General features: G+C 38.5%; 1 protein-coding gene across 1 annotated transcript; it reads left to right on the top strand.

Annotated features, from left to right (window-relative positions):
- The first annotated feature begins 472 nt into the window (after positions 1-472).
- IFNG (interferon gamma) lies at positions 473-4,766 on the top strand. The gene is made up of 4 exons (XM_045829935.1): positions 473-672; positions 1,856-1,924; positions 2,020-2,202; positions 4,632-4,766. Exons 1-4 carry the CDS (start codon positions 559-561, stop codon positions 4,764-4,766), a joined length of 501 nt encoding a protein of 166 aa, XP_045685891.1. The 5' UTR covers positions 473-558.
- Positions 4,767-18,810: the final 14,044 nt, after the last annotated feature.

Genomic DNA, 18,810 nt, shown 5'->3' on the forward strand with positions numbered 1-18,810 from the left:
CAAGAAAAATGTGAAAAAGTGCCCCCTTTGTAAAGGTTTGAGAACCCCTAGAATTTCCTTTTTACTTGCTCCAGACCACAAACAAATGATCAATGTCCTCCCTCAACACCTTGGAGCCAACATTTCGCAAGGGCAAAGGGAGGAGGTGCAAAAAAATTTCCAATTCCTGAATGGTGTGAAGTAAAAGTGCTTTCTGGGGATCCCACAAGTATGGCATGGTGGGCATAATGGGTCTGTCTCATCATCAAAAGACCCAAGGAGTTGAAAGGAAACTCTAACTACAACACCAAAATGCCACAAAACCATAGTTATTAATACGAACTAGCATCTCAGTCTATCTGTCACCATCTCATTTAAAAAAAAACTTGTGAAAATACGTAATCCTGATGAGACTCCAATTGGGTATAAATACCAGCAGCAAAAGGAGATGCAGTACATTTTTCTGATTGTCTTCAGGTGGGCTACTCAAGAGAAAGATCAGCTGAGTCCTTTGGACCTGACTGACTTAATTCAGAAGCTACCGATTTCAACGACTTTGGCCTAACTCTCTCCAAAACAATGAAATACACAAGTTATATCTTAGCTTTTCAGCTTTGCGCGATTTTGGGTTTTTCTAGCTACCTCTGCCAGGCGATATCTATTAAAGAAATTGAAAACCTTAAAGAACATTTTGTAAGTATGACCTTTTAATAATACTTGTTTGTGTTTGAAATTACTGAATGTTGACTGGGAATTGTATCCATGATAGGCTGTCATCTCTAGTCCACAGTCATCTTGAAACTTGGTGTTATTTTGACTGTTGACTGGATGAGTTTTTAACTGAATGATCTAGATTTTGCTTTAACCCTCTACTCAATTTGCTATCAAGACTAAGAGGGCATTTGTGAAAGATGGGCATAATACGGTATAAAACAGGATGATGTTGATGATTTTGTTATAAGAATCCATTCAATTTTTATCTCAAGTAGCATATGTATTGAAAGAATGAGTGGTTATCAGTTTATGGTTTCTCAAACTACCGTGATGGTGACAGTATAGTGTCAAGATTAGCATTAAAAATAAATATCTGAAATAATTAATCAATTAAAGAAGGTAATGTTCTTGAAACTTTGGCTTTAAAAAATCACATATAGGTGTTTTTCTCCAAAAAGCAGTTTTAAAATTTGACTCCCCCATTTGTGATATCTATGAATTACCCTGAACTCAGTCCCTTGCTGAGATTCTCTAGGAGTTATAATCTCACTTGTATTTAATTTTTTTGTTTTATTAAATACATTTCTTTTAAAATTTTAGTTATTATTAAAGTAGTTTTTGTATTTTAAATATTCTATTTGTCCAAAATTTAGCTATTATAATAACTTCCATATTTATGGTCAAACTTTCATAAGCTATTTTATTTTCAAAACACTCAATCAGATCTCTCTCACACACATACCTATCTTCTAAAGCTGACGTAATACCAAAATAGGAGGAACACAGGTAGATATTATAAATATCTCTACCATAGGGGGGCAGTATTTTATAGTCAGATAGCTGTTGATTTTTTTTTTACTAGGCTTGAAGATACTTTAAAAAACTGTAGTTATTTGAGATGATTGAAGTATCAGCCTTGTTGAGTTCATTTGTGACAAATCAATTTAAGGATTATACTAGAAAATAAGAAAGTTAAAAGAACACAGTAGTCGTTGGCAATATCCAACATAATAGCTTTTGGGAATACTTGCTAGGAGAAAACAGGGGGTTGAAAAGAAAATCAATGAATTTTCAGCATCTGAGTGCATCTGAGTGCAATAAAACTTGTATTTTTATGTGGCTTATGAACTAATTATGAACCTGTTTCCCCCTTTTTTTTCAGAATGCAAGTAAGTCAGATGTAGCAGACAATGAGACTCTCTTCTCAAATGTTTTGAAGAACTGGAGAGAGGTAAGCTGAATATTTCCATTTGGTTGACTTTCCTGTTGCTTATTTCCTGATGGATAAATTTATATCAACCTCTCTTTGTGCTCTTTCCTCCTAAGGAGAGCGACAGAAAAATATTTCAGAGCCAAATTGTCTCCTTCTACTTCAAACTCTTTGACTCCTTAAAAGACAACCAGAACATTCAGAGCAGCGTGGAAGCGATCAAGGAAGACCTGCGTGTTAAGTTCTTCAACAGCAGCAACAGCAAAATGGAGGACTTCAAGAAGCTGATTCAAATTCCAGTGAGTGTATCTTAATTCTTTCTTTGGTTTCATTGCAGAGGCTCTTGCAAAAGCACTTAATGCCCAGAACTGAGAAATTAGCTACTGGGTAAAGTTGTTAAAACTGTGAAATAAACCCATGGCCCAATCTTCTCCATACTCCTTCCATTTGTGCTTTTGGGTGATTTTGTCGAGTCAGTATGGGGATTATTTAATTTCATTGTTTGGGAAAAAGCTGGCATCATGACTCTTGAACAAAGGTGAATGGACAAATCCAGTAAAGAAGAAGTGGTGAAGAAGTTGAGGGAGGTGTTTAGGAGCAGTTCTCTCATTGCCCTTTGCTTGTGTGATGGAAATTCTCTTGTTTTGGATGGGAGGCTACATGTCTTAATGGAAAGAACAGTGGGAGGGGAGAGATTTGTGCTCTCCTCCTAGCTCGACCGCCAAGGAACTGGGTGAATTCAGATGAATCGTAGGCCTGGCTTAGTTTCCCATCATAAAGGGAACCTGTTGGGTTCACTGTAATTTCTACAGTCTCCTTAGCTCTAAATCTGTACAATGCCATGGATAGAAAATGAGAATGAAGTAGGAGAGAGCTATGGTCTTTGAAAAGGCACCAGGGCATGCCACTGCCAGGCGCTGGCCAACCTCTCATATTGTACAGCCCAAGAAGAGGCAAGAGTATTTATTTGCTTTCAGAAAAGAAAATAGGTAAAACTTATACCTTCTGAAATAACTGTTTATCAACTTTTGGATATTAGAATGTGTATCTCAGCTGGAGAAATCCTTAGACTCTTGAACTTTGTCTTGAGTCTTTAAAGCTTGAGTCTAGAAGCTGCAAAACAACTTTGAAGCATAAAGGCAAATCATCTTTCCCAAAATTTTATCTAAGAGACAAAGACCTCCAGATTCCTTTGGATTTGGCTTTGATATAGAGAAATATGAGAAAGGGAGGGATCATGATACAACTTGTACTATCAGACTTTGTGCCCAACCCTCCCTATACATGGAACTGAAATAAGTACTTGCTCTTCAGGATTTTTCTAGTCCTGAAGATGGTACAACAGTGGCTTGGAAAATTTTTTTAAAGACAATTACTGCTTTCCACTCATAGTGTTTTCCAATGTTCAGCAGTTCTCCTTTGGCCACAGGCTAGACCTAAAAAGCACTTCCCCCTAACCCAGTGCTGCCCTTGGCTTGCCACTAGATCTGGATAAGTCTCTTAGCTTCTTGGTGATACTTAGAATACTGGAAAATACAATTTATCACTTGCAAACACACAGCTGATAGGAAATTTATCTACTTTGCTGTAAGTAGGCCTTGAAAACAATCTGTTGATCCCCTCCTTCTGGAAGCTCCAAGCCTCCTGCTTCATGATGGGCAATCTTGAGTGAGCTCTCAACCATTCTCCTCTTTTACTCAATCATTAATATATTTAAGGCATGTTGGCCTTTATAAGTAGTCTTGCAGCCTTGAATCCTCCTAATTGTTCTCAAGAATGTGGCTGAGTGGCTGCACTGTTTCCAGCATGAGAGAGAAACAGAGTGGCAGAGCCCAGGTAAAAGTAAATGGTCCTCATGTTATTAAGCATGAATTCATCTAAATGTTCCTATTGCCTAGAGTGAGGAAATAGTTCAATGCTCTGGAATAGAAGGCAGGGTACAGGGAAATTTGCTACAATTCTCAATTTTAAATGTTTATTGCAGTAATTACTTATTGCCATATAAAAATTATTTGTTTTATTTTTAATCCCATTATGGAAATGATGAGATTGACATAATTAGGAGAAATTAAAAATTATAGTATTCATTTGTCTTGGACCTGGTATTTACAAGGTACTAGACTATCTCAACGGTTCTCAAACTTTGGTGGGTATCAGTGTCACCTGTGGAGCTTGGTGGACCACACAATGGCCTAGGCCCTCTCTGACTTCATGAGCCTGGGTCTCTGAGTTCTTCATGAGGTCTCCAGGTTACTCTGCTAGACACCAAAGGTGAGAACCATTAGCCTGTATTAACTCACTAGATACAGCCAAGACTAAAGTACAAGGTGATAGAATTGGTAGAGTGCCTAGAAGTCACCTAAAATAGAAGTTCAGGGAGGTTAAGTGACTGGTTCAAAGTCAGAGTTATTGCTCACACAGAATTCAAACCCACATTTTTTGTCATTCCACTTTAGGGTCTTTTTACTATATAATGTTGAGGATTCTGGAGTATAAAACTTAAGGATATATCATGTGCCCCACCATATTACAGCATAACTAGCAATTTAATTATAATTTTAGTCTTAACTACTGAAGAGAGCACTACTGTATGTTAAGGCAATATATTGTCAGTAAAAACTATCTTTTTAAAGGAATACATCCATTTTCATGGACTATAACATTAACAGCAGATTATCTTGATGGCTTATATGCCTGAAATTAATTGTGCTGTGTCCTTTTCCAATAGGTAAATGATCTGAAGGTCCAGCGCAAAGCAATAAATGAACTCATCAGATTTATGAGTGAGCTGGCACCAGGATCTACCCTGAGGAAGCGGAGAAGGAGTCCGAAGCTGTTTCATGCCCGGAGTGCCTCAAAATAATCATCTTCCTGCCTGCAATGTTTGAATTTTTAAATCTCAATCTATTTATTATTTAATATTTTACATTATTTATATGGGGAATATATTTTAAACTCATGGTCAAAGTATTTATAATAGCAACATTTATGTAATGAAAATAAGTATCTATTAATATATGTGTTATTTATAATTCCTGTATCCTATGACTATTTTACTTGACACCCCCCCCCCCGCCTTTTTTTTTGACTGGCTAGGCACAGTTACTTGATTATAGGGCTCTATCTCAGGGGCCACTTGGCAGCCAACCTAAGCAAGACCCTATGGGTTGTGCAAGACCCTTGATGATATCATAAACACTTATAAATAAAATGATGCCATCCAGTCACTGCCTATTTGAGATCATGCCTGCATTCTGAGCCACTGCTTTAACGGCATGTCACACAGCACTTGAATGTGTAAGTCCTATGACTTGCCCCTGATAAAAACATCACATCTTATCTCATGCCTGGTGCTTCAGAGTATTGCTGACAATTGTGACTTCATCCAAATGCAAAGTATTTTATTTGTTTTGTTTATCAATATTTTATATATGAATAAAGCATAATTTCTTAACTATTTATGTTGTGTCAGACATTTTCTAAGTAAGGACTATGGTAAATGTACTACGTACTAATGGATTATCACAGGGAAAGTCAATTTCAGCTTTGGAAATCTTAGAATTGGATCAAGTCCCATTATATGTGGTGTTTCTCTCCACTGGCAATTTGTTGGCTTCCACTCTCCATTGGGCAGCTCTTTAAGTTATCATTCCAAAATACAGATTTAACCATATTACCACTGGCCTCAGAGCTTCTACTATGGAAAGTAGTCCAAATTGTTTAGCTTAGCACACAGAGATTTATTTATACCCTCTCCCTCAACTTCCCACTGCATTCTTCACTTTGGTATTCCCCATCTCCTCTGTCCACCTTGGCAAACATCACTGGGTATCAATAGTGAGATTGAGCTTTAGGGAAAGAGGCTGGATTAGAATCTTGGTTCTACCATTATGAGTACTGTGAATTTTAATGAATTACTTATATTCTCTAAGCTTCAGTTTTCTCATCAGGTGAAAAAAGGTGTAATTGTGCCTTCCTTATAATATTGTGGTGAGAGTTCATTCTTTCATTTAAAAAAATACTTATTGAAGCACCTACTATGTTCCTAGTGTTTCTAGGCACCTGAGATAACTTTGTGAACAAAACAGACAAGGATCCCCACCCTTGGGGAATTTAAAGTTTAACAAGGGGGGACAGGTAATCAACAAAATACATAATGTGTTAGTAAATGACATGGTGTGTTAGAAGGTGATAGGTACTATGGGAAAAAAATCAAAATGGGGGAATTGGGAAAAGTCTAAGTAGGGTAAAGTGGATGGGCTACAAGTTTAAATGGAGTGATTGTAGTTGGCTTTATTGAAGAGATGACATTTGAGGGAGCTATTGTAAGAGGTAAGAGAGGTAGCTATCTGGATTCCCAGCAAGGAAACATCCTTGTAAAGACTGTCAAATGGAGACTTGCTTTGCATGGCTTAAAGAAGTGTCAGCAGGCCAGTGTGGCTGAAACAGGTGAATAATTGGAGTCAAGAATAACTCCAATTTTTTAGCTGAGCAACTAAAAAGATGAAATTGTCACTAACAGAGATAAGGAATTAGAGTTAGAAGTTTAGGGGAGGATAATCAGAAGTTCAATTTTGAACATTAAGCCCATTAGACTTCAAAGTGGAGGTGCTGGGTAAACAATTGGCTAGATCAATCTAGAGTTGAGAGAGGAGTCTGAGCTGTTGACATAAATTTGGAAGTTAAGGCCCATGAAGAAGGTATTTAAAGACCTAATACCAGTGAGACTCATGAAGGTCATGAGGTGACGTAGTGAAAAGGAAAGCAAAGGATCAAGTCTTCAGGCATGCAATCATTAAGAGGCTAGGCAGGTACCAGCAGAGGAGACTGAAAAGATATGGCTGGTAAGATAAGAGGACAACCTAAAAAATGTGATAGCCTGAAAGCCACATGAAGAAATTGTTTTAGGAATAAACTGTTGAGTGCAGACAAGTCTAGTAAGATGAGGACTGTGAACTGACCACTACATTTAACAACATGGAGGGCACTGGCTGTCTGGGAGGAGAGAAGTTCTGATGCAGACTGAGGATGAAAGCCTGAGTGAAATGGGACAAGAGAGACCTTAGAGATAACAGGCATGGACAACTCTCTTTAGATGTTTATTTTGAAAGAGAGCAAGGAAAATGGTATCTGCCAGGATAAGAATGATAAAAAGAAATGTTAAGTTCTTTGTTGTTGTTGCTTTTAAGATGGGAGAAAAAAACAGCGTGTTATGTGCTGATGGAAATGACTAAATAAAAATAATAGATAACATAGGTGAGAGAGCAGGGAGAACTGCACAGTGAATAAGTAAGAGAGGTTACCTGAGGACACAGGAGGAACTGGCTTTTAGCAGGTGCACAGAAAGTTCATTTTTATTAATAGGTTGGAAGGTGGCTTATGTAAATTCTGATGTTGGTAAGTGGATAAATGTGGTGGTGAGAATTTTTTACTGGTTGTTTTAAGTTTTCTCAGTGAGATAGGAAGCTAAGAATGAGGTTCAAGGAAGAAGTGTTGGAGGCTTAGAAAGAGCAGAAGAACAAATGGATCAAGGGAGTATGATGTGGATTGCCAGGCAACCTCTTAACTGTCTCTTGGGGTCAGCAGTCTTGAAGTTAAGAGACACCAGTTGGTGTAGTTGAGTGTTTGTCTCTATCCATACAGGGCTATGCATGAAGACATAGACTAGGGAGAGAGTTTCATTTAGCAGACTTTAATTTGGTCAAGCAAGTAGGACAGAGGGATAGAGGACAAGGACTCACAGGGAGATACAAGGAGTATACTCAATAGCAGCTAGTGAGTTGGTGGCAAACTCTAAGTTGGCAAAGGAGAGAGAGTATGTCAAAAGAGAGTGAAATGTTTGGGTGAAAGAATATCTGCCCTACCTCCAGGTCCAAAAGATGAAAGAGAGAAAAGCATCCACCATTTGAAGGGGAAGTAGGGGAAGCAGTGTACTTAGGGGAAAATCAGTTTATCTTCTGAGCATGAGGAAGTTGAGTTATGATAGATTTCATTAGTGCTAGGTGGTGAATTCCAGAAGATCCAGTGAGCAAGATTAATTGAGGAGGTCATAAAAGGGAAGGTACTTAAGAATATGCCATGAGTCTGGGACTTCTTATGATCACTGACATTAGCAAAAATAATGGATATACTGAGATTAGTTCTGCCTATAATGATGGCAAGATTGTGAGGACAGAGAGGGTTAGGTGTCTGGGGATTCCTTCTCAACTATTTCATTTAATGCTTCTACAACAGTAGGGTTAAATGAAATACTTCATGTGAAGGGATCAGTTTAGTCCCTAACAATGATCAGTGGTCATTATTTTGATTATTGAGTAGGTAAGTAACAGTTGGTGAGACTTGACTCTAAAAATATTGAATTTTGATGAGACAAGATTGAAAAGAAATTGGGCAGATCTTGGCACAACTGCAACTGATAAGAGCTGTGGTTGGTGTCTTCAATCTTGTTAGCATTTAAAATTGAAAAAAAATAAAATGATTAAAGCAGACTTTAAGATATCTACAGATTAAAGGCTACTATAAGATAATGTTGTTTCTATCATAGAAGCAGACCATACCTAGATGGAAGGGATTGGAAATTCCTACTGTCAGTGTTTAAAAAGATCTTATTTATTTATTTTTAGAGAGAGGGGAAGTGAGGGAGAAAGAGAGGGAGAGAAACATCAATGTGTGGTTGCCTCTCCCATGTCTCCTACTAGGGACCTGGCCTGCAACCCAGGCATGTGCCCTGACTGGTGACCCTTTGGTTTGCAGGTTGGGGCTCAATTCACTGAGCCATACCAGCCAGGCTGTCAGGTTTTTTTTTTTGAGAAGTTACCAATCATGAAATGGGAAATGGAACCCCCAGGTGGTGGGCCTTGGTCTATGGCTACATAAACCAGCTACCTCTCTGAGGCTGGTTACTGAATTGGTGGCAAACTCTAAGCTGGTGAAGGAGGAGAGAGAGTATATCAAGGCATAGGAGAGTATGTCAAAATTCCTCAACACCAGGAGGGGCAGTTATTTCTGTAGGCTCATGGTAATAGTAGCAGCAGCCAGGGCAAACAGTGGGGGACTCTCTTGAGTAATGCCCTATGCTTGGTGACTCTAAGAAATATCTGGTACACCCTTGCTGGCAGGGTGATTTAGCAATTAGGCAATTGTACTTGAGCATTAACAATGAATTTTTCTTTTTCCTCTTCTTCTCCTCACTCTTTCTACCCCTTACCATCCTAAACAATATAATCCAAGCCATTCATTACCTCAAAATAAGGTGGGCATTTGTAGTTGCCCACAATAGGGAGTCATAATCTAAGCAAAATGAGAAGGGTACAGATGAAGGTGGAAAATCTTCTGTGGAAGGTGTCAGAGCCTGAGCAGAATGAGGAGATTGCCCAAGAAACAAATGGGGATAATATTAGTTTTCTAATGCTGTTATAATAAATTACAACAAACCTAGTTGCTTAAAACAACTCATAGTTGTTATCTTCTAGTTTTTGAAGTTAGTATACCAAAATCAGTCCCAGTGGATAAAACCAAGGCATCAGTAGGGCTGCATTCCTTTGGGAGACTTTAGGGGAGAGTCTGTTTCCTTGCCTTTTCCAGCTTCTGGAGGAAACCTATATTTTAGCCAATGGCCTTCTTTCCATTCTCCAAAGCTAGCAGCATAGCATCTTTCATACTCTCTATTATTCTGACATTTCTGCCTCTCTGTGATAAAGACCCTTGTGATTACATTGGGACTGTTTGGATAATTCAGGATGTCCCCATCTCAAAATTCTTAACTTAATCATATCTGAAAAGTCTCTTTTTCCATATAAATTATCATTCACAGATTCTGGGAATTAGGATGTGGACATCTTTTGGGGGACTATTATTTAGCCAGTCATAGTGGGCAGCCTGACATGGGGAGTCAGAGTTATAACAGAGTGAGCAGATTGTATATGTGGAAGATGGACTGGGGTAATTGTCCACACAAGATGAGAGAACATCCTTGTGGTGGGTAGCCTACCACGGGGAGTCAGAGTAAAGTAAGAACAGCATCCATGAGAGTTCTGGCAGTGGAGGTGGAGGTAAACATACTTTGCCTCCTTATACAACCAAAAGAAGGAAACAACCAATTTAAAAACAATTAGAACTGTCAGAAAATCAAACTGGAAGTCCAACAACCAAAGAGTTAAAGACGAAATATTTATCCAGACTGGTAGGAGGTGAGGAGATGGGCAGCTGGGTTGGAGAGGATGTGTAGCAAGGTGGTGGGTGGCAGGCTGGATGGTCCCACATTGTGCGCGGATAAACAAGAAGGAACAATTGGGGATCAAGACAGACTGCACAACCCAGGGTTCCAGTGTGGACAAAATAAAGCCTCAGAACCTTTCACTGTAAAAGCCAGTGGGGATTCTAGTGGTTGGAAAAACTCCCAGTCTCTTGAAAGGGGGACAAGAGCAGAGCAAGCAGCATTGTTACCTCTCAGACCCCTCCCCAATGTATAGCAAAAACACACAGCAAAGTGGGTTGCCCTACCCTAGTGAATACCTAAGACTCTGTCCCTTACAATTTACCAGGTGTGCCAAGACAAAGAAATAGGGCCCAAATGAAAGAACAGATCAAAACTCCAGAAAAAGAATGAAGTGAGGAGGAGATACCCAACCTATCAGATGCAGAGTTCAAAACACTGGTAATCAGGATGCTCACAGAAATGACAGTACTGATGAAAAATAAATGGAGAAGTTAAGTCTATACAAAGAAAAATATACAGGGAACCAACAGTGGAGGGAAAAAAACTAAGACTCAAATCAATGATTTGGAGCAAAAGGAAGAAATAAACATCCAACTAGAACAGAATGACGAAACAAAAATTCAAAGAAAAAGGAGAAGCTTAGGAACTTCTGGGACAACTTTAAATATTTTAACATCTGAATCATAGGGGTGCCAGAAGGAGAAGAGGAAGACCAAGAAATTGAAAACTTATTTGAAAAAATAATGAAATAAAACTTCCTTAATCTGGCAAAGGAAACAGACATAGAAGTCCAGGAAGTTCAGTGAGTTCCAAAGAAGATGAACCCAAGGAGGAGCACACAAGGGCATGTGATGATTACATTACCCAAGATTAAAGATAAGGAGAGAATCTTAAAAGCAGCAAGAGAAAAGGAAGCAGTTACCTACAAAGGAGTTCCCATCAGACTGTCAGCAGATTTCTCAAAAGAAACCTTGTAGGCAAGAAGGGACTGGCAAGAAGTATTCAAAGTCATGAAAAGCAAGGATTTGCAACCTAGATTCTCTCCAGAAAAGCCATCATTTAGAACAGAAGGGCTGATAAAGTGCTTCCCAGACAAGGTAAAGCTAAAGGAGTTCATCAATATCACCAAGCACTTATATGAAATGTTAAAGGGACTTATCTAAGAAAAAGAATATCAAAACTATGAACAGTAAAGTGACAACAAGCTCACTATGATCAACAACTAAACTTAAAAACAAAACAAACTAAGCAAACAACTAGAACAGGAATAAAATCACAGAAATGTAGATCACATGGTGGGTTATCAGTGGAAAGAGGGAGGGGAAGAATGGGGGGAATGGCACAGGGAAAAAGAAACATAATTGGTAGATACATAATAGGGGGATGTTAAGAAAAGAGTCAAAGAACTTAAATGCACGACCCGTGGACATGAGCCAAGGGAGGGGAGACTGCTGGAGGAAAGTTGGGTACAGGACAAAGGGAGATAAAGGGGAGAAAATGGGACAATGGTAATAGCATAATCAATAAAACATACTTTAAAAGAAAGGAATGGCACCCACACAAGGAAGTATAATACCTGTCTAAAAGATATCCAGCCATGTCATGTGAAAAATAGAAACATTTGTTGAAGCAGATACAAAATACAAAAAATATGTACACAGGACAGTGATGCTTCAGTCCCCTTTAAGTAGGCACCTTGGGATCTCACACAGTTCTCCTAATTGCTATCAGCTGCCCAGTCTATTTTCCTGAATCTCACTGATGGTCTGAAAACTCTTCCCTTTCAAAGGTGATTTTAATTTTGAGAAAAGCCAGAAGTGACAGGGCACCAAATCTGGACTGTACAGGGGCTGAGTCACCTGAGTAATTTGATGTTTCACTAAAAAATTCTATACAAGATGTGATGCATGAGCAGATGCACTGTTGTGATAAAGCTGCCAGTCACCAGTTGCCCACAACTGTGGCCTTCTGAATCATCCGAATAGTTTCCACAGAGGAATGTTCAAGCTTAATGCAAAATTTGATGCAAATTCGATTTTCTACTCTCTCAGTCATTTTCGAATGAGATGGCCACGCAGTATGTATGCTCACTTAACTGTGTCTACTGCCTCCACTGACCAGTACAGTGAAGTCATCATCATACAGGCATTCCCACTCCAGTCCACTCTCCTTGGATGCCAGTTTACATGGATGTCGCGCATACCATTCTCATTATATTTACAATGGCTGGACTTTTTCTGGACAGACCTCGGTGTATTAGTGTTCATGGGAGATTGGTCACTTATAGGAGGATTGATTAAATGAGTAAATGTATTGAAGATTATACATAAAGATAATATATAATATAACTCAGTCCGAAGAGACAAAGCAAACATCATAACCAGACCCAGATATGACACAGATATTGAATTAGGCAGAAAATTTAAAAATAACTGTAATTAATATGTTAAAAACTCTAGTAGAAAAAGTAGACAACATGAAAAAGCAGATGTGTAATATCAACAGAGTGATGAAAATTCTAAGAAAGAATCAAAAGGAAATGCTATAAATAAAAACCATAGTAACAGAAAGGAAGAATGCCTTTAATGAGCTCATCGGTAGACTTGACATAGCCAGCAAAAGAAAAAAATTCAGTGAGCTTGAAGATAAGTAAATAAAAACTTCCCAAGTTAAAATTGAAAGGAAAAAAAAGTGAAAAAAATAACACAATTCCAGAATGGAAATTCCAAGAACTGGAAAACAGTTTCAAAAAATGTCACAAAACTACAGATCTTTAAGAATCCCAAGCAGAACAAATTACCATAACACTGCATCTAGGAATATCATATTTAAACTGAGGAAAACCAAAGACAAAGAGAAAATCTGAAAAGAGCCAAAGTGAAAAGAACAGCTTACATATGAAAATACAAAAGTAAGAATTAAAACAGAGTTCTCATCAGAAACCATGTGCTATTCTTTATTGCTATTGTAATGAATTATCAAAAACTTAGTGACTTAAAATAACATCAATTTTATTTTATAGATCTGATGGCTGGGCGTCCAACATCAGCCTCAGTGGGCTAAAATTAAGGTGCTGTTAAGGCTGCGCTTACTCTGGAAGTTCAAGGAGAAAATCTATTTTCTTGTCTTTGTTAACTTTCTAGGACCCGCCTGCATTCTTCCACTGAAGGCCTCTCTCCTTTATCTTCAAAGCCTGAAATATTGCCCTTGAGTCCTTTGCAAGCAACCACCTCTCTAGTTCTCTCTCTTCTGCCTCCCTTTTCTACTCATAAAAGCCCTTGTTATTACATGGTCCATTCAGACAATTCAGGAAATGTATTCATTCAAGGTTATTTGATTGCCAATCTTAGTTCCATCTGTAATCTTGATTTTTATTTTTCATTTAATGTAACAAATTCACAGAAGAAAAAAAAGGTATAGAGATTGGAAAGGAAGAAATAAAACTTCACAGATGACATGACTATGCAGATAATTCCAAAGAATTAACAACAGCAACAAAAACAACAACAACAAAAACACTTGGAACTGATAAGTGAGCATAGCAATGTTGCAGAATGCAAGGTTAATATGCAAAAGTTGATTACTTTCCTATATGCTAACACCAAAAATTTGAAATTTAAAATAATACCTTTTTCAGTACCACCTCAAAAATGAAGTAAGTATAAACTTAACCAACTGTCTATATGACCTATATGAGGAAAACTACAAAGCTTTACAAAACATCAAAGAAGATCTAAATAAATGGAAAAATATTCCATGTTCATGGACATAAAGATTAAATATTAAGAGGTCAATTATTTCTAACTTGATCTATAGATTCAACACCATCCCAATCAAAATCTCATCAAGTGTTTTAATTAAATTATACAGAAAGAGAAAAGGTTCAGAATAGCTAACATAATACTGAGGAGAAAGAACAAAGTTGGAGAACTTGAACTACCTGATTTTAAGATTACTATAAGGCTACAATAATCAGCACAGCATGGTATTGATAAAATTATAGACACAGGGATCAAGGGAACAGAATACAGTCCAGAAATAGACCCACAGAAACAAAGTCAACTTATCTTTGACAAAGGAGTAAAGGCAATTCAATAGAGATAGGATAGTCTTCTCAACAAATGGTGCCAGAACAATTGGATATCCATATTCAAAACAAATTATCTTAGACTAAAATCATAGCATGGGTACTCAGAAAAATGAAAAATTAAGATCTTATATCAAAGACTTGCTATTTTTTCTATCCCTTGCATTTCTTTTGTCTATTAATTATATATGAGACTTGTGCTTGGACATTAAAAGACAGACTTGTGCACTCTTTGGTGCTCCTTGGAGGGAGGATGGTGCTTGACTGATGCTGATGAGATGGACCATCTGGATTGGTGCTGACTTAGCAACTCATTTTCAGGGGATGATATTATTTCCATTCTTGCTTGAAATGACAATATGTAATATGGTCCATAAAGACCAGTGAAAGAAAAAATAGATTATAAACTCTTATTTATGAGAAAGAGAAAATAAACAGTTAAGTTGGAAATAATGTGGAATTATGACTTAAATATTGGTACTTTTTCTGCTCTCAGTACAAAGGTCACTTCTCTGAGGTCATTGTTCTATCTTGTGTGTATATAAAACAATTCATTATGTACCTCTAGTACCTATTTTTGTTTTCTTCACTAAAAACACAAGGACTCCTTGAAGAGACATTTATACCATATTTGGGATGGAGAACCTAAGTTGAGCTCAGAATATTTTGTAGCCTGTTATTTGTTGCTTAATATTTTGTTACTATCACCATCATTCTTGTGACAGCTATGCAATTAGATTTTACACAGCCTCATCTGCTGAGTACTTAGCATATGCTAGGCTCTGCACTACACCCTATATTATTATTGTCAACTCTTGACTTCCCTAGAAAAAAGTACCTGTTGATTAACCAAAGCTAAGTTTGTTAAACTTTTCATAATAAAGGAATAAGATCTTGATACTCTTACTATAATGTCTGAGAAAGGGGAGGTCAAAGGTGAATATTAATAGGGCTTGAAGGAGAGTATGGGCTCAAGTGGTGTAACAAGAGTCTTTCAACGAAGGGAGACTAAACTTGAGGAACTTTGTGAAATTTGCATGTGATGTGTTTTTTGGCTTACTGGCAACAGTGATGCAAGGTTCTTGAAGTGTCGGTACATGAGCAGTTATTTGGTAATCTGTTTACACAGATGAACAACATATTGTCTTGAGAAGGAGGTTACTTATCTAGTTAAGAAAACTATTTTTTAGATAAAATGATTTTTTTGTGATTTCTTGAAATTCTTTTCAATAATTTCATGATTTATAGTCTTACTTTCCTGATAAAGAATTTCCTGGCACAAATAGTAAAGTCACCTTAACCCAGGTGGTCCCATGTCTCAGCCCTGCTTGTTAAGCTATGTGGATGAAGGTAGTCTCAGTTATCACTGGGACCTAGATGTCAACAAGTCCCATGACCTCTGACTCCTGTGTTGATGTGTTGGTCTATTTTTTTGACATGTTCTAATCTAGACATAGAGTTTAGCTCTTCAAAATAATACACTCACATCACACCAAGGCATTAATATTCATTAATTTGGAATGCTTTCTAAAAGTTTCATAGGGCATTGAAGGCAAGATTGACAATCTCAGACTTAAGTCAAACTTTGTTTTCCAAAGTTTGTCCTCAGCTGTACAATCACAAGGGATAGGTATATTTTTTTCTTTTCTTCAGACAGTTTCTTTCCCCTACCAGAATTTCCTCATGTCCTCCCAAGAATATCCCATTTCCTTACCTTTTAAAAAATACAGAGTTGTTTTTTCTCTTCCTTTAAGTCTGACAGGAATGGAATCCATTTCCTGGGGCTCGGCTCCCAGGACCTACATAGGGCTGGGTGGAGGTTCAAGGAGTAGTTTAAATAGAATTTCAGCTTTGGGTGCTGAAGGCGGGGCCTGGTGCCTTCTCCTTGAGTCTATGGGGAAGTTTATTCCCTTCTCTGGTTTACAAGACCAGTATAATGGATATACTACATGTACTCTTCATTTTAGGAGGCAATTCCCTATGGTACTGATTAGGGATATGAGGGTTAGGAGGATTAGGAAGTATAGGATTGATGCTGTCTGGCCGATGATGATATAATGGTGCTTAACTGGTTGACCTCTGATTCATGTCAGTGTGAATATGACTTCTACAAGTAGTCAGAATAAGCACTGGCGGAGGGGGAAAAAATTATGCTCTATTGTTTAGATGTCGTCCCAATATGATGGATAGGATTAAGATAGATAGTACTAGGGCTAGTGCACCTCCAAGTTTGTTTGGGATAGAGCGTAGGATTGCATAGGCAAAGAGGAAGTATCATTCTAGTTTAATGTCTGATTTAAAGTGTTGAGTTGATTTGCCGGTATATAGCTGTCGGGGTCTCCCAGGAGGTCTGGCGAGAATAGGACTAGTATCCATAGGATGGTGAGTATAGTTAGGAATCCTAGGACCTCTTTGATGGTGTAATAGTGGTGGAACGGGATTATATCCGAGTCTGATGGGATGCCTGTAGGGTTGTTAGATCCGGTTTTGTGTAGGAATAGAAGGTAAACTATCACTAAGGCTGATACGAGGAAGGGAAGTAGGAAGTGGAAGGCAAAAAATCGAGTAAGGGTGGCTTTGTCTATGGAGAAGCCGCCTCAGATTCATTGGACGAGATCTGCTCCAGTGTAGGGATAGCGGAGAGGAGGCTGGTGATGACTGTGGCCCCTCAGAAGGATATTTGTCCTCATGGTAGGACATAGCCTATGAATGCAGTAGCTATGACTGCGAAGAGGAGAAGGATGCCAACGTTTCATGTTTCTGAATATGTGTAGGACCCATAATGCAGTCCTCGGCCTAGATATAAGTAGAGGCAGATGAAGAATATAGATGCCCCGTTGGCGTCGAGGTAGCAAAGGACTCATCCATAGTTGATGTCTCGGCAGATGTGGGTTACAGAGTTGAATGTGGTAGCTGAGTCGAATGTGTAATGCATAGCTAGGAATAACCATGTCAAAATTTGTATGGCTAAGCATACTCCTAAAAGAGAGCTAAAGTTTCATCATGATGATAGGCTTGAGGGGGCGGGGAGGTCTACCAGGGAGCTGTTGATAAATTTTAAGAGGGGATGGGTTTTTCGAATGTTGGTCATTATTGTTCTTATAGTTGAAATACAATGGTGATTTTTCATATCACTGGTCGTGGGTATAGCGTTGTAAGAATAATGGCAGCGTACGTACTGTTTATTCTGCGTATTATTTTTGTGTTGAGCTTTGTTGGGTTTTCTTCAAAGCCTTCTCAATTTACGGGGGTCAGGTTTAATTGTGAGTGGGGGTGTGGGGTGTGGTGTTGTAATAAATTGTAATGGGTCATTTTGGGGGTTAATAGTGTTCTTGATCTATTTGGGAGGAATGTTAGTGGTGTTTGGGTATACTACAGCAATGGCTATGGAGCAGTATCCGGAGGTTTGGGTCTTTAATAAAACAGTGTTAGGGGCTTTGGTTGCGGGTGTACTTATAGAGTTCGTTCTGGTTTTTGCTATGTTGAAGGACATGTAGTTAAAGGCTATTTTTAAGTTTAATGGGCCAGGGGATTGGGTTGCTTGTGATGCAGGGGGCTTAGGTCCTATTAGTAAGGAGGTAGCTAGTGTAGCAGGTTTGTACAGTTATGGGGAATGATTGGTGGTGATTACTGGTTGGTCTTTGCTTTTTGCTGCTGTGGTAATTATGGAAGTTACGCATGGGAGTTAAACAGGGCTAGGACTAGTGAGAAGGTGGCTAGGAAAGATAAGAAGTAAAGTTTGATGAGCCCCTTTTGGTTTGAGATTAAGGCTGAGTTTTTAGTTGGAAGAGGGAGATCATTTTGAGGAGGAGGGCTTCAAGTCAGGTGAGATCTAGTAGGAGGGATGAGGATTTTTGGCTTAATGCCAGGTTTGTTATTGGTGGGAGCCAGTGTATGATGGTTGGGAAGTAGCCAAGGAGGTTAGAGAATTTAAACATGTTAGAGGGAGCTTTGAATTTTAGATTTAGTGCTGCTAGGTTGAGTTCCAGGGCTAGGATGAATCTGGCTAGGGTCACTTCTGGGGCAGTGTGTTTTAGGTAAAGGGGTATAGTTATTGGAGGGATGGTTACTGGGGGGATGTTTTTTGAAATTAGGAATCTGGCAAAGATGGTCCCAATAAAGAGGTGTTTGATGGCATTAAGTAGGAGAGGGTTGTTTTTGTTAATTAGAACTATAGCAGGGAGGCGAGGTTGTCCTAGTAGTGCAAAGAAGATGATTTGGATGCTGTACATGGCCGTGAGGGTGGTAGCAATTAGGGTTGTGAGAAGGGCTCAGGCATTGGTGTAGGAGGTGTTGGCTACCTCAATGATTAGGTCTTTAGAGTAAAAGCCTGTTAGGAAGGGAGTGCCTGTTAGTGCTAGCCTTCCTACCGTCATGGCTGTTGCAGTAAAGGGGATTGTCTGGAAGAGGCCTCCTATTTTCAAATATCTTGTTTGTCACCTAGGCTTGGATAATTGACCCTGAGCATATGAAGAGAATGGCTTTGAAGAAGGTGTGCATGCAGACATGCAGGAATGCTAGGCGTGGTTGTTTGATCCCAGTAGTTACTATTATCAGTCCTAGTTGGCTTGAAGTGTAGAATGTGATGATATTTTTTTATGT

Source organism: Phyllostomus hastatus, unplaced genomic scaffold, assembly GCF_019186645.2.
Source record: "Phyllostomus hastatus isolate PE091 unplaced genomic scaffold, TTU_PhHast_1.1 phas_scaffold_93, whole genome shotgun sequence".
Classification (NCBI taxonomy): domain Eukaryota; kingdom Metazoa; phylum Chordata; class Mammalia; order Chiroptera; family Phyllostomidae; genus Phyllostomus; species Phyllostomus hastatus.